Source organism: Cupressus sempervirens, chromosome 11 (assembly GCF_028749045.1).
Source record: "Cupressus sempervirens isolate cs-2001-9-10 chromosome 11, ASM2874904v1, whole genome shotgun sequence".
NCBI lineage: Eukaryota > Viridiplantae > Streptophyta > Pinopsida > Cupressales > Cupressaceae > Cupressus > Cupressus sempervirens.
The window spans coordinates 274,984,209-274,998,890 of record NC_143128.1 but is presented as its reverse complement, the minus strand read 5'-3'; the positions used below and the strand labels follow the sequence as shown (position 1 = coordinate 274,998,890).

The following is a 14,682-nucleotide window of genomic DNA, read 5'->3' as shown; positions in this document are numbered from 1 at the left end:
TATGGGATACATTTGTGATCTCCAAGAGGTTACTCAAATCTTCTCTAGATATTACCAAAATCTCTTTACATCTGAATTCAATAGTACTCAAGAGAAAGCCCTTGCTAATTGTCTGAAGCTTATTCCAAACAAAGTTTCAAAAGAAAAGATAAAAGCATTGAGTAAAGTTATATTTATTGAGGAGATTAAAGCAGCAATTAGAGATATGGCTAATGAAAATTCCCTTGGGGTTGATGGCTTCCCTGCAAAATTCTACAAAAGGAATATAGATTGGATTTCATTGAAACTATTCAATTTATACAATGAAGCATACCCTAAAGGATCTTTGGGAAAAGACATTAATATGGGAGTCATCAAACTCATTCCTGAGAAAGATGATAAGACCTAGATTGGTAATTGGAGATCAATTACACGTCTCAACCTCTCCTATAAAATCATTGCTAAATTGTTAGCTAGAAGAATAGCTGAGCTACTCAAGGAGGTGGTAACAGAGACTCAAACATGATTTATTAAAGGTAGATACATTCAAGAAAACCTGATAACAAACTAGGAGGCCTTACAATGAGCTAAGGAGAGTGGAAAAAGGGATTCCATAGTTCTATTGGATTTTGAAAAGGCTTATGATAGAATTCAGTCGGCATTTGTGCTAGGGATGCTCATAGCCTTTGGTTTGCCTACTTACTTTTGTAATTGGATTAGGGTGTTGTTCAAAGATTCCTCTACTATTCTTGACATCAATGGTGATCTCTTTGAACCAATTACCCTTCAAAGATCCATCCGACAGGGATGCCCCATTGCACCTTCAATTTATGTTCTAGTTGTAGATGCTCTCCTTTATATCCTTAGATCCTCCATCCTCAAGCCTCCTCTCAAGGGCATCATACTCCCTAATCAAGACAACCTTCTTAATACTTAGTTTGCAAATGACATAGCTCTCTTCATTGAGATTAAAGAAGAAAGCTTTGATAACATGATTGTCAGACTCCAATTCTTTTGCTCAGCTTCTACTGCTAAAATTTCCCCACACAAATCAATTGTCATGGATTGGAGTGACTCAAGTCTTGCATGGTTTGAACAAAAAGGCTGGACATGGGCTGGTCCAAACACTATTGTTAGATACTTGGGGATTTCCTTTGTTGTATCCTCCTCTATCAAAGATATGTGGAACTGGATATACTCTAAGATTGAAAAGAAACATAAAAAATGGTAGTCTCATCTTCTATCCTTTAGCCGGAAGGGCCCAGATTGTCCAAAAGGTGTTATCATTACACTCAATTTATTTTGCCTTGGCATGGCTATTGAAGAATCAGATTGAGAAACTTAATAGAATTTAAGGAATTTTCTTTGGTTAGATGGCAAGGGCAATAGGAAAAGACATGTAGTGAACTAGAAATGGTGTTGTATGTCTATATCTTGGGGAGGCCTTAGTATGAGAAACCTTATGAACCATGGTGTATCATTATCTTCTAAGTGGATCCTTAAGTCCATTTCTGGCAATGAATCGTGGGAAATCCTTGTTAGAAACAACATAGCGAAATCTACTATTAAAAAGGGAAAAAGGTGGAAAGATATTTCTTTTGTTGATATTGTTCTTGGGGATTTTGAAATTAAATTTTTTGGCTCTAATTTTTTGCCTCCATTTGGGAAGCTTGGACACAAGTTCGAAGGTTCTATTCATTAGTAGATGGTCCTGCTTGCTTCTCTTTTATCAGTAGATCAATTTAGTAGGGTATTCAACTTAAAGGTAAACCTTTAGCTTTGACTCAGAGCTGCTCTCCTAAAATGTGGTGTGATAGAGATATTAAGCTCATTGATGATATTCTTATTAATAATAGGATGGGGACTTGGGAAGACCTTAAGGCTAAATTTGATCTCCCAAATACCCACAATAAAACATACTCCATCCTTAAGAAAGCCATAGGAACTTTCTTTCTAGGTAAGCTGGTTTACATACAGATGTTTATAAGGAAACCAAATGGCAAGATGGCTCTACATTTATAGACATCAATACTAAAAAGATTTACAGTATGGTTCAAGAGGATCCATCCATTCTAAAAGCATTTAATTAAAAATTGGTCTATTAACTGGTCGGAATCCAATTGACAATTCCTTCTTGATTTTTTATGGCATCAAGCCACAAAATCTAAAAAAGTTTGATTTCGTTGGATGCTCTTATTGAAAAAGCTTGCTATTGCTGATAATCTCTTTCATTATAATGTCCCTCCTGTTATTTGCATGCATGTCTTTACACTTGAAACCTTTGAGCATGTTTTTTTTGAATGCAAATTTGTAATGCTAGCACGATCTTCTTTTCTTGGTAGACCATTGTCTAGAATAAACCTTTTAACTTCTTTGGATTGAAATTTTGGTTGGATTTGTTAATTCCTTTGACCTTAAGCTCAATAAATTTTCATTTGTCTTTACTGATGAAGTCTTATGGTTCATTTGGAAGAAAAGGAACGAAGAATCTTACTAGGTTTTCTATAAAAATCACCTATCTACTTATCATGTCTTAGGTTTTAGCTGTTTTAGAAATCCCAAAGAGCAGGTTCATGATTTCTCTACAGGAAGAAGCAATGTTGGTATACAAGGCGGATATCAAATTTGCTCATTAATTCAACACATATAGTGAGATGCTGGATGGAAAGGAATGCGAAGCTTTAAAGAAGTTTGTGGCCACGGAAAATATCAATGTGGATGAGAAAAATAAGGAAATCCTTGCGAACCAGCCTCCAAATGCTCCTGATTGGGGAGCAATTGTTGAAAGACCTCCCCTTGAACCACCGGTCAAAGCTAATGAAGCATAATGCTCCAATAACATTATTGGAGCCTGGGACTGAATTAGATTAGATAGTTATTCCCTTTTTTGCTAGTTTGAAGACAATGATACGTTTGAAAAATGATATATATTTGGGTTATCTTTAATACTCTATTCATTCTCTGCTGATACTGTAACAACAAAGATACTCTTCAGTCCTATTTTCTCGATATTTAACATGATTTAAAAAAAAAAGTTTCCTTCACAATCTTAGTAGCCTTTTCAGAAACCTTTTGTCAAAGCCTATCCGTGCCACAACCTCTCTTTCCGCCTTCTTTGAGCAAGGTGAAGTAACCTAATCGGGACACACAATCATTTGATTTAAAGGAAATATTGTGTTGATAATACTTTGCAATGTATTATCAACATCGATAGCAATTGCTTGAGATTCAAATATGGCCGCCCTCATGATAATCTTCCCCTCTCCCTATTCAATTTTTTCTATTCACCAGCTGCAAGTAGGGCATTATTGAATCTTTTTATTTCTTCAGCTGCCTTAACACGAGTTGAGTCATGTTTCTTTATGCTTGCAAGGTGGTATTTGAAGTGGTTTATGCCTCCAAAAATTACTTTTCACATGAATGCATATTACCTTCCCAACATCATTTGGAGCTTCATAGGCATACTGCCATGCCTTATCTCTTGCATTTCTAGGCTGAGTGCCTATATATCCAAATGGTCATGGTGTTTGTGGTCACTCTTCCCTTGAACTTGCCATGCTTATTTAATGCTTAACTGCTGCCCTTAACATAGAAATTTAAAACACAAATTAAAATTTATAGAGAAATAATTAAACAAAGTTACAACTTGGAAATAGAAACTAGGTAAATTAGTTTGATTGTTTTTAGACATCATTCAAAGTTAAACATTGTGATGTCCCCGTTTTGGTCAAAATCGTTTTGCGTGCCGGATCAGTCTATCACGAACTCTCGTAGACTAGTGGTTGTGATGAGAGAGTCATTTTGGCGTTTATTTGAGGATTGGATGGCTTATTATGCTCTTGGAGATATTATTTTATCATCACTTTTTATATGCGGCCTACATGTTATAATTTTAAGTTGAGATTGCACTTTTTATTTTATAAAGTTATTTAATTATAAAAGTCCATTATAATGGGATTTTATAATGGATGCTTCTAGAAGTTCTTAGTAACTTCTTAGAAAGTGAATAAATAGAGGGCTTGGCCTCTCATTTGCATACACTTGATTTGATGATTCTACTACCTTGTCTCTATGAGCATTTGTGGCACCATCTAGGTCTGCAAATATTCAGCAAAATCCTTGAGAACGATACCTCTCAAGAGATTGCATAACTAAGGAAGTGAAAGACCTTCTAAAGGGTTGCACATTGGAAGTAGTATTCGGCCATTTCATGTTGAGCTTCATTGAGTTTCAGACTGAGGTTTGATATTTTGGAGTTCTTTTTGGTGAGGGATTGCATCATTGTTCAATTGGAGGGCTCCACAAGAAGATTCATTGCAAATCTGATATCGGATTTATTTTGAGGAGTTTAATTGCATATCTTAAGTTTTTACTTCAGTTCTGGAGGGTTGATTTTTGGGGCAAATTGGAATTCTTGTTGGGAGAGATTATTAACAAATTATTCAAAGTTTTAAGAGCAGATTGCAAGTTTTTTTCATCCGCTGCTACAGTACTCGCGTGAATAGTGCCGCGCTACAGTAACTCGTGAATAGTAAAATTGCTACAGTAAAATGCTTGAGTTTCACTCTTTCCCATGTAAAGTCTCTTTTCTGACCTGCATTGGAGTTCTGGGTGTTATTCTCCAGTCCTAGCAGATTAAATCAGAATCACAGTTGGAGATAAGAAGATGGAGTTGTTCTTGGTGGCTGCCAACAATATAACAGGTTTCTTATTAATTCTGGGTTTGCATTTCTGGTTGTTACACACATCAAGTTTGTTATAATCATTGTAGTTGCATCTGAGGTATTCGTAGGCATGTAAGTTTAGTCTTCCAAGCATTGTAAAATCAGTTATTCATTGTTGCATAAGATTGCATTAAGTTGCTGCTGTAGGTACATGTTTGTATCAGCTTTACTATATTTTTTGGAATCAGTATTGTATTTGAAAGACATTGTTGTGTACTCAAATATCATAGTAATCAGCATTAGATTTTGCATGCCAATTGTATGACGAAAAGTCACTTGGCTATAGGTGGTTAATTTGATGTTAGAATTCATTATTATGCATAGAAAGGCTATAAAGGACTTGCATAAGCATCGTAGGTGTTTGATATAATCATTTAGTAGTGAACTTCAAGTAATTCATGCAATCACAAGTGCTGTTAAAAGCTATTGAAGCAAACTGAAATGTTATATCAGTCATATGACTCTTGTATGTGAAGTGTTTGACAAAATTTCCAAGGCCAAAAATCAAAAGTTTTCAATCAGATTTGAGCAGGGTCATTATAGTGGTATCAGAGCGGTTTCCTGCCAGCCTGATTGGGTTATTTAAGATTGAATTCAATTATCAATATGGCTTTAACAAGAGACAAGGATTTGGAAGAAAGAATGCACAATGTAAAGAAGAAATTAGATTGTCCATTTCAGCGAATGGAGGACCTTCTAAGAACTTTGGAAGAGTTGGAAACTTATTTAGGCAAGTTTGATTAGTCAAGACCCGATGCTATGCAAACAGCCTTATCTCCAGCATTTGGTTCGTTGATTAAGCCCCGATTATTGAGACATCATGATGAGGTAATAAGACTTACAACTCTCTCTTGCATTAGTGAAATCATGAGGATAATAGCTGGCCTTGATTCTTATGACGATCAGATTATGAGAGAGGTACTTCATGCCATGGTAAAAAGCTTCAAAAAGTTGGACAACATCCGAGACCCTTATTTCACAAAGAGGGCAAGATTACTTGAAGTATTTGCAAGGTGTCGATTTGAAAATATTATGTTGGCAATAGGTTCTATTGGTGACATTTGCAGGATGTTTAATACATTTTGGAATATTATGGACGAGTTACATCCTAGCAGGGTATTGGCATCAATGCACTCCATCATGTTCACAATCTTATTTGAGGGGGAGGATGAAATCTCTAAACTTTTGGCAGAAGACTTATGGTATGTTTGGACAAAAGAGAGGAATTTGTCACCTATGGCATGTACCTGGTTAAAGAGCCTGATTGATAGGCCTAAGGATCGTACCTTCCCTATGACAAGTAGAAACTTGTATGAGGAGTTTAACAGACATGCGAATTCGAAACAGGGAGACATTAGCACATCTTCAGGTAATGGTTTATCTGCATCATCATCACAGGCAGAAGGGGTTAAAGATGTTGTGCAGGTTGAGCTAGTTGCATCAAAAGGTGATATCACAGGCACACCGGGTTGTGTGATTGACACAGGTAGTGATTCCAGTACAGTTGGGTTGGATGAAGTTACAACAGTTGAGGATACTGTCATGTTTGAGGATAGTACAGTTGATCAGAAAGTGAGCATTCAAGACTTTGCAAAAAATGAGTATCAGGCACAGTTGGATGCTTCTTCGCATGAGATAGAGGCTAGTAGTTCTTTACGTGTTTTGGCAAGCCAGCTGAAGACAAAGAAAAAGGATATTGTCGTGGCTTTATCTCATCATGATAGGATGCGTGGATTGATCGAGAATCACATTTTGATGATTCAACTGCAGGAGAGATAGAAAGGAGTCACAACAGGTTCTTGTGATGACTTACAGCAGATCAAGGAAGGCATGGAGGCAATGAAGGTAAGTTACATACACCTACTTTCAGATCGCGATCATCTCCTTCATCTTGTAGGGATCTATTTAGATGCATTGAAGGAGGAAGAGGAGGAGGTTGACTGCCTTTCTCATGAGTTGGAGGATACTCGGAATTACTTGGTGTGTACTCAATTGGCTCTACAGGATTCTGAGAGACATGTGGACGAGCTTTGTCTTGAGGTGAGTTCAGTTCGGGAGTTAGTGCGTATAGCAGGGACTTAGTCTTCTTTTACAATCGGGTCACATGTTGATGATGATATGAGTATGTCTAGCATTCACACTCCGGATTCAGAGATTTTAGACAGGTGCGTGAAGTCAGTTGGTATTGTTCACATTACTCAAGTGAGAAGTTTACTTGAATTGCCAGTTAGTTTCCGTTCATGGATTAGATGTTGGGATCCTTGTCTTAGTACTTGGGATCGTTTTGACCGGAGATATCTATCATTCTTTGGTAGTAGTATCTGTTGCACCATCATGGACTTGATTACTAGTTTGCCAGGTGTAGTTCTCATCCATGCCAACAACTTGTTTGATGCTGGAATTAGTTTTTACACACCTGTGTTGGGCATTGTTCATGTATCCAATCGACCATTCTTGTTGGAATGGGTTGATGATCTCTTAGATATGACAGAGTTTATAGAAGAGTCCTAGGATTTGGTTATTACAGATGACACCCAGGGGGATGTTGTGGACAGTTTTGAGGACTTAGTCTCCTCAGCAGTTTCTTTTGATACGGAGGTTTTTGATGTTGATGCTTCAGTTGCTCTGTTTGATGGTACGAGTTCAGCAGTTGGTCTGCAGAATTTGGATGGCAGTATTACAGATGATAGTTATTCTTAGGTTAACCCTTTGGACAATCTACTAGGGTTAGAGTATAGGAGTTCGACCAATTAGCACAATCATGTGTCTAGTCAGCTGAGAGTTGGCGAGCGAGACATTTCTATCGCTTGCGAGCATTTTGATGTTTCTCATCAGTTGTTAGCAGTTTATGGATGGGGTTCTCCTACCAGCGATGAGTAGGGAGGCAGTTATCTTTCCTTGACAGAGATCCAGTCTTTATGGGAGGTTATCCGGATTCTGAGACAGAATTATATGCAGTTGGTAGGTGACAAAGATTATCTTATGGAGTGGGGTAGTATAGCATATGACGCATTATTGGTCAAGGAAGATGAGGTGAGTGAGCTTACTCAGCAGCTCGAGGTGACTTCTAAGTTTCTTGAGAGTACACAGTTGGCTTTCGAGGAGTCACAGTTTCATTTAGCTGAGGTGACCATGGAGTTAGAACGACTTCAGTCTTTACTAGATTCTGTACAGTCACAGACCGTGGTGTCTGGTGATCTGAGGTTGTCCATGGTCGAGGTTGCTAGAGGCAATGGAGATGAGGATATATCTGTCCATGACACTAGTATTGGCATATTTGGTTGGTTTCCACTAGAGGCAGGTTCAGCTGAGTTGGGCGTTGCAGCTGAGCATTGTGGTATGATTGACTTGGAGGGCACAGAGACTAGTGATGTTGTTGTTGATTCTGTGCCCTTGGCTATATCATCCTTTGACTTAGTTGATGATAAGTCACAGTTGGTCGTATCACGTCTACAGGATGAGTCTTTCACTGGGATTGGTTCTTTTTACCGGCATTATACTGCAGGATATGTTCATCGGTTTGGTTTTGATCCATGTGTTGAGGAGTTGATGGCAGACAGGTTTGGTTTGGGCTCTCGTTTTTGCTATCTACCGCATAATGACTATTCACCATCAGCAGTGCATGGGTGTTATGGTTATGAGACAGTGGCCAATGATTTGCAAAGTTGTGTTAACTGCAGTAGATGTACAGTGCATGGATTCTCTGTATTTGGTGCAGTTTCATGTGGGAGTGGTCACCATTGTAGCAGAGTTGGAGTGTGCATTCCGCATAACATGGTGGGTTGTGTGGATGGTGTTTATTATGTTGACAGTTTGGGTGATCTACTCCACTTGGGTCTGATATTTCGAGAGTTTGTGCCTCGTGGGTTCCTGACTGTGGCAGTAGTGGATTTGGAGTTCAGTTGTGCAGTGGTTCACAATCCATTCATGGATTCCTTTTGGTTATATTTCAGAGGTTGTTGCTGGGGCCTATGTTGACTGACAGTAGTATGGTTCATGACTACATTTGGGATCCAGGTGGATTGACTAGTTTGGTGTTCGGCCATTGCTTGGGAACAAGCAATTTCAGGAAGGGTAGACTGTAATATCCCCGTTTTGGTCGACATCGTTTTGCGTGCCGGATCAGTCTATCACGAACTCTCGTAGACTGGTGGTTGTGATGAGAGAGTCATTCTGGCATTTATTTGAGGATTGGATGGCTTATTATGCTCTTGGAGATATTATTTTATCATCACTTTTTATATGCGGCCTACATGTTATAATTTTAAGTTGAGATTGCACTTTTTATTTTATAAAGTTATTTAATTATAAAAGTGTATTATAATGGATGCTTCTAGAAGTTCTTAGTAACTTCTTAGAAAAGTGAATAAATAGAGGGCTTGGCCTCTCATTTGCATACACTTGATTTGATGATTCTACTACCTTGTCTCTATGAGCATTTGTGGCACCATCTAGGTCTGCAAATATTCAGCAAAATCCTTGAGAACGATACCTCTCAAGAGATTGCATAACTGAGGAAGTGAAAGACCTTCTGAAGGGTTGCACATTGGAAGTGGTATTGGGCCATTTCATGTTGAGCTTCATTGAGTTTTAGATTGAGGTTTGATATTTTGGAGTTCTTTTTGGTGAGGGATTGTATCATTGTTCAATTGGAGGGCTCCACAAGAAGATTCATTGCAAATCTGATATCGGATTTATTTTGAGGAGTTTAATTGCATATCATAAGGAAGATTTTACTTTAGTTCTAGAGGGTTGATTGTTGGGGCAAATTGGAATTCTTGTTGGGAGAGATTATTAACAAATTATTCAAAGTTTTAAGAGCAGATTGCAAGTTTTTTTCATCCGCTGCTACAGTACTCGCGTGAACAGTACCCGCGTGAATAGTGCTGCGCTACAGTAACTCGTGAATAGTAAAATCACTACAGTAAGATGCTTGAGTTTCACTCTTTCCCATGTAAAGTCTGTTTTCTGACCTGCATTAGAGTTTTGGGTGTTATTCTCTAGTCCTAGCGGATTAAATCAGAATCACAATTGGAGATAAGAAGATGGAGTTGTTCTTGGTGGCTGCCAACAATATAACAGGTTTCTTATTAATTCTGGGTTTGCATTTCTGGTTGTTACACACAGCAAGTCTTTTATAATCATTGTAGTTGCATCTGAGGTATTCATAGGCATGTAAGTTTAGTCTTCCAAGCATTGTAAAATCAGTTATTCATTGTTGCATAAGATTGCATTAAGTTGCTGCTGTAGGTACATGTTTGTATCAGCATTACTATATTTTTTGGAATATTTGAAAGACATTGTTGTGCACTCAAATATCATAGTAATCAGCATTAGATTTTGCATGCCAATTGTATGACGAAAAGTCACTTGGCTGTAGGTGGTTAATTTGATGTTAGAATTCATTATTATGCATAGAAAGGATATAAAGGACTTGCATAAGCATCCCAGGTGTTTGATATAGTCATTTAGTAGTGAACTTCAAGTAATTCATGCAATCACAAGTGTTGTTAAAAGCTATTGAAGCAAACTGAAATGTTATATCAGTCATATGACCCTTGTATGTGAAGTGTTTGACAAAATTTTCAAGGCCAAAAATCAAAAGTTTTCAATCAGATTTGAGCAAGGTCATTACAAACATTAACTACACGAACTACTAGGGTTTGTTTTTAAAAAAAACTACACATTCTTAAAAAAAACATTTTGGCAAACATAGAGTTGAAATGCTTTCAAATGATTCAAAATCATTTCTAACTATTTAGAAATGAATTTGAATTCATTAACATGCAACAAAAAAACACTAGAACATTTTTCAAAAGTATAAAAACAAACTTAGCAAACCTTCCTAGGAAAGAGATTTTTCTTCTAAAACTGGTTGAAATCCTCTTGAAATCAACTCAAATCCACCTTCAATAGCTTGCACTCACCTCACAATGCCTTGGAACCCTTTTTTCTGTCTTAGACTTGAGCCTCCAAACGCTGAATATGAAATGGTAAACCCCAAAAAAACTTTTTTTTTGCCTTTAACATTGCTTTCTGTCATGTGGTCGAGTCGGGCATTAAAACCTGCCGAGTTTTTGTGAAAAACTTAGCAACTAAATTGCGATTTTTTGCAAAAGATCGACGATTTTTTCACCTAGTCAAGTGGCGATTAAATCTAGGAAAAAGTCGCCTTAGGTCAAAAACTCGGTGATTAAGGGAAACTCACCGATTTTCCAGCAATTATGCTGACTATGGATTACATCATAGATAGATACCCAACTTTATGGGGAGATACAGATTGAAGGAAATCCTTATATCTGATTAACATATATTATAATGCACATACCCATGTGGTTTGATTTTTTCGTATTTTGTGTTTATGCTTTCATTTGATTATGCATAAATAGAACTTCAATATGACAATCTCAAAGCTAATTTAGGAGATGATTGAATAAGGTACAAAGTATTTGAATAAGGGTATTCTTATCCATTTAATTTGATAATCAAATCGACATGTAGAACAATAGAGAAGCTACGTCATTTACAGATATTTTACTCAAGTAGATGTATAAATGACTAAGGGAATGAGTTTTTGTAAGAGATAGTGTTTATGTAAAGGGGAAAATGCATGAAACTAATCTAGGATTAGGTAGGTAATTAAATATTTAAAAATGTGATAAAAATGAGGTGAATGTAAAGATCCTTTTTTTGATATCCCCCAAGAGAGACATTGATTTGGTGTATGAGAATAAACATTTTTTTTCCTAATATATTCTTCAAGGTTTAAATACCCTAGCTCTTTGTATTCAAGCATATTCCTTTTCTAAGAACTACACATACCTTCACCAAGAGGACACTTAGGCCATGCCCATCGTTGTTGTTACTTATGAGCTAAGGTAGTACTTGAACGTAAGACCTCTCATGTGTATGCAAAGGTGCTCCATAATTAAACTTTTTTTTCTCATTGTAATTGGGGCTTTTGGTATGCTCCTTTAATGGTTACTTTGGTTTATTATCCAACATCCCACTTTGCAATGCACTCTTCTGCCTGGGGCTTCTAGTTTGGTTTTGATGTAAAATGTTTAAAGAATGAATATTTACAGTTTTGGGGAATTACAGGAACACACTTCAATGTGCAGATGCTTCTCATGTATAATTAGTGATGTCATGACTTAGTTATTTAGAAAACTGATGCCACATTTAAGTTCAAAAAACCAATAGAATGGATGGCAACTCTAATAAAGACAAAGGCTACGATCAAAAATCTTTTTTGAAATACTCAGCCCGCTCTGCCAAAGTTAGACTTGATCCTCCACTTGAAACTCTGAATGACATCAAACAAGTTTTACACTCACTTCATTTGACTCTATAAGTATCACTTCCATCTAAAAACCAGTGTCTTCAAACAGCACCACTGTTGTAGACAAAAGTTGAAGAAAATTTCTGTTCAGATATACTCTTCTCCTAGTAATGTATAAGGGTACCCAAACACTAAGCAAACTACTCGACCTCTCTGAGATGAATGTGACAGATGCCTTGCCGCCAAACACAATATATGATTCAAATCCTTTATTGTCTTACATATGATGCATTGCAAAACCCAATCAATATGCAGTGTTCAGCCAAGAAATAATGTGCAACTTGATACATCTAAGTTGTATTCCAATCTGCATATGCATGTATTTCTCATAATTCTACTGAACATCTGCATCTAATTTTCATCAATACTTGACATGAATGACAAATTTTGTAACACTAATGCATTCTCTAAATTAATTTTTAAATTTTTATATATTTTTACAATAAATCACATATTATTTAATCTTATTTTGTACATTTATGTACTTTTTAATATGTCATGCTTTTTTGGCTGTCTATTGCAAGTCCCAAGTCCTAGTCAAAATTATGTTTCACCGAGTTCTTCCAATCCAGAGTTTCAAATCCATGAATGTCTGATAAACTATGAATGCTTATTGTTCACAAAAGAAAATTAGATAACTCAACCTTAGGAATTACAAGAAAAAAATACTAGAATGTATCAACCTACTTCTTCAAATAAACATCACCAAATGCACGTGAAAGAGCTAGAAGACCACCAACCCTCCAAGTTCCATCAACATTTGTGACCTGAAATATATATTAAAGATTACCGATAATGGCACACTTGATAAAAAGTAAAGTACACAGTCAAAAGTGTTTAAGGATGCATCAAACAAAATGTAATTAGCTTGAAGAAAGGTCACATATAGAGGCGAGGAAGCTATAATAAAGTGCAAAGGAGCTAAATTTTTATGAGGAGAATTATTTAATTAGAACAGCACAAAAAGTAAAGAATGTAGAGAACAATGTTGATCAAATGTTTAGCATGCTATTTGCATGTCTTGTTCTAATAAAAATGAAAGTGATATAGCAATTTATCTTTTTATTCTCTGTCATTTTATTATTTATAATTTAGACACACTGTGTGAAATCCTATGCACTTCATTGAATAGTATTCAGATCTCTCAATTATAAAAAATCCAATATGCTATGGATACATAATATATTGCATTTGATAATAAAAAATTGTTGTACCCATATGAATTTGTTGTTCATATTAGGTTTGAAGTTAACATCTATTTTTATCCCAAGTCAATTATGTATTTTAAAGTATTTTCTTCTTGTTGTCTTCGTGGCTTTATCTTTAATGTCCATAGGATCATAGAACAAGGTTCTTGAAAACATCCATCTAGGTGGAGAAAGAAGATTGTTATTGAAGAGTTTTGTTAAGTTTGAAGACAAATCATGTCCTTGATATAGGAGTAAGGTACTAGATTTTCACAGTCAAAGAAGATAATTCCTTATTCAAGAACAAACCTTTATCAAGCAAACGTTACAAATGGTAAAAAGGTGCACTACATTTAAAAATTAGTTCTTCAATATCATTTTTAAAAAGTATAATATCAAGATGCACACTTGATTGTGGCTAAAAATGGCGTGGACTGAAATAGAAAGTTATATGGTGAAGGGTGAACCATTATTGAGTCAAAATCTGTAATGTTCCCTTCCTAGGAGTTAGGAGACGAGTTGATGGTTGACCTATCACCTAAGTTCTCGCAGGCCAACGACTTGATACAGGTACTCACTTTGGGGCTTCTTGTGTGGTTTCAAGTTGTATTTGACCGAACAAATACACCCCTCATCAGGGAGCCAAATTCTGTTCGAACAAATACACCCCTCATTAAGAAACCATCCTTCCTACCCAGACAAAACATTCCAAGAGAGGAAGAGGAAAACAATCACATTCCTAGTAGCACAGGATCAATTAGCAGAGGCTTACTCAAAATTAAATCCTTTAAAAAAAAAGTGTATCCTTTAGAGATTAATGTGAAGCAAAAAGATTAGAAGCTCCTAGAAGAGGAAGAGAACAACCTAATAAGGAACTAAAACAAAAAGAAAATAAGGTCACCATTCCCAATTTTGATGGATCTAAAATAATTACCACCCAGGGTTGATTATTAAAATTCAATACTTACTTGACCCTTAATCTTATAAACGAGGAAGTTCATTTTGCTGTCTTGCACTTGGAAGATGCAGCCCATGATTGGTGGCACCATGGAGTCCATACCCAAGGATACGACAACATAACATCCTATGAGGAATTCTCCCAATTTTTTTTATAAGATTTGATTGTAACATCTCCATAAAGACTTCAAAAAATTAACTTAACAAGTACAAACAAGAATAGTACATGAACACATTCGGAGATTCCAAAGGATCTCGACTAGAGACATAGGAGTGGATGAGGAAAAATTATCTTATCTATTTGCAGATGGATTAAAAGAATCAATAAAAGGGTTAGTGGTTGCTTCCAAACCGGCTACCTTGGAAGATGCCATAGAAACTGCCCCAAATGTGGAGACATCAGCCCTAAATGACAAGGGTCCAACAGATAATACAAGACCTTTTCATAAGAGAGAAAATCACCATAAAACTCATATGAACCAAGATGAGATTA

General features: G+C 36.4%; 1 protein-coding gene across 5 annotated transcripts in view; it reads right to left on the bottom strand.

Annotated features, from left to right (window-relative positions):
* Positions 1-14,682, bottom strand: part of LOC149529179 (putative protein phosphatase 2C 45) — a 333,681-nt gene that overhangs the window by 74,997 nt on the left and 244,002 nt on the right. For all 5 annotated transcript variants that reach the window (XM_089808590.1, XM_089808587.1, XM_089808591.1 and 2 more), the window contains exon 10: positions 12,733-12,812. In XM_089808590.1, coding sequence (XP_089664716.1) covers positions 12,733-12,812 — 80 coding nt within the window. The remainder of the gene's footprint in view (positions 1-12,732; positions 12,813-14,682) is intronic.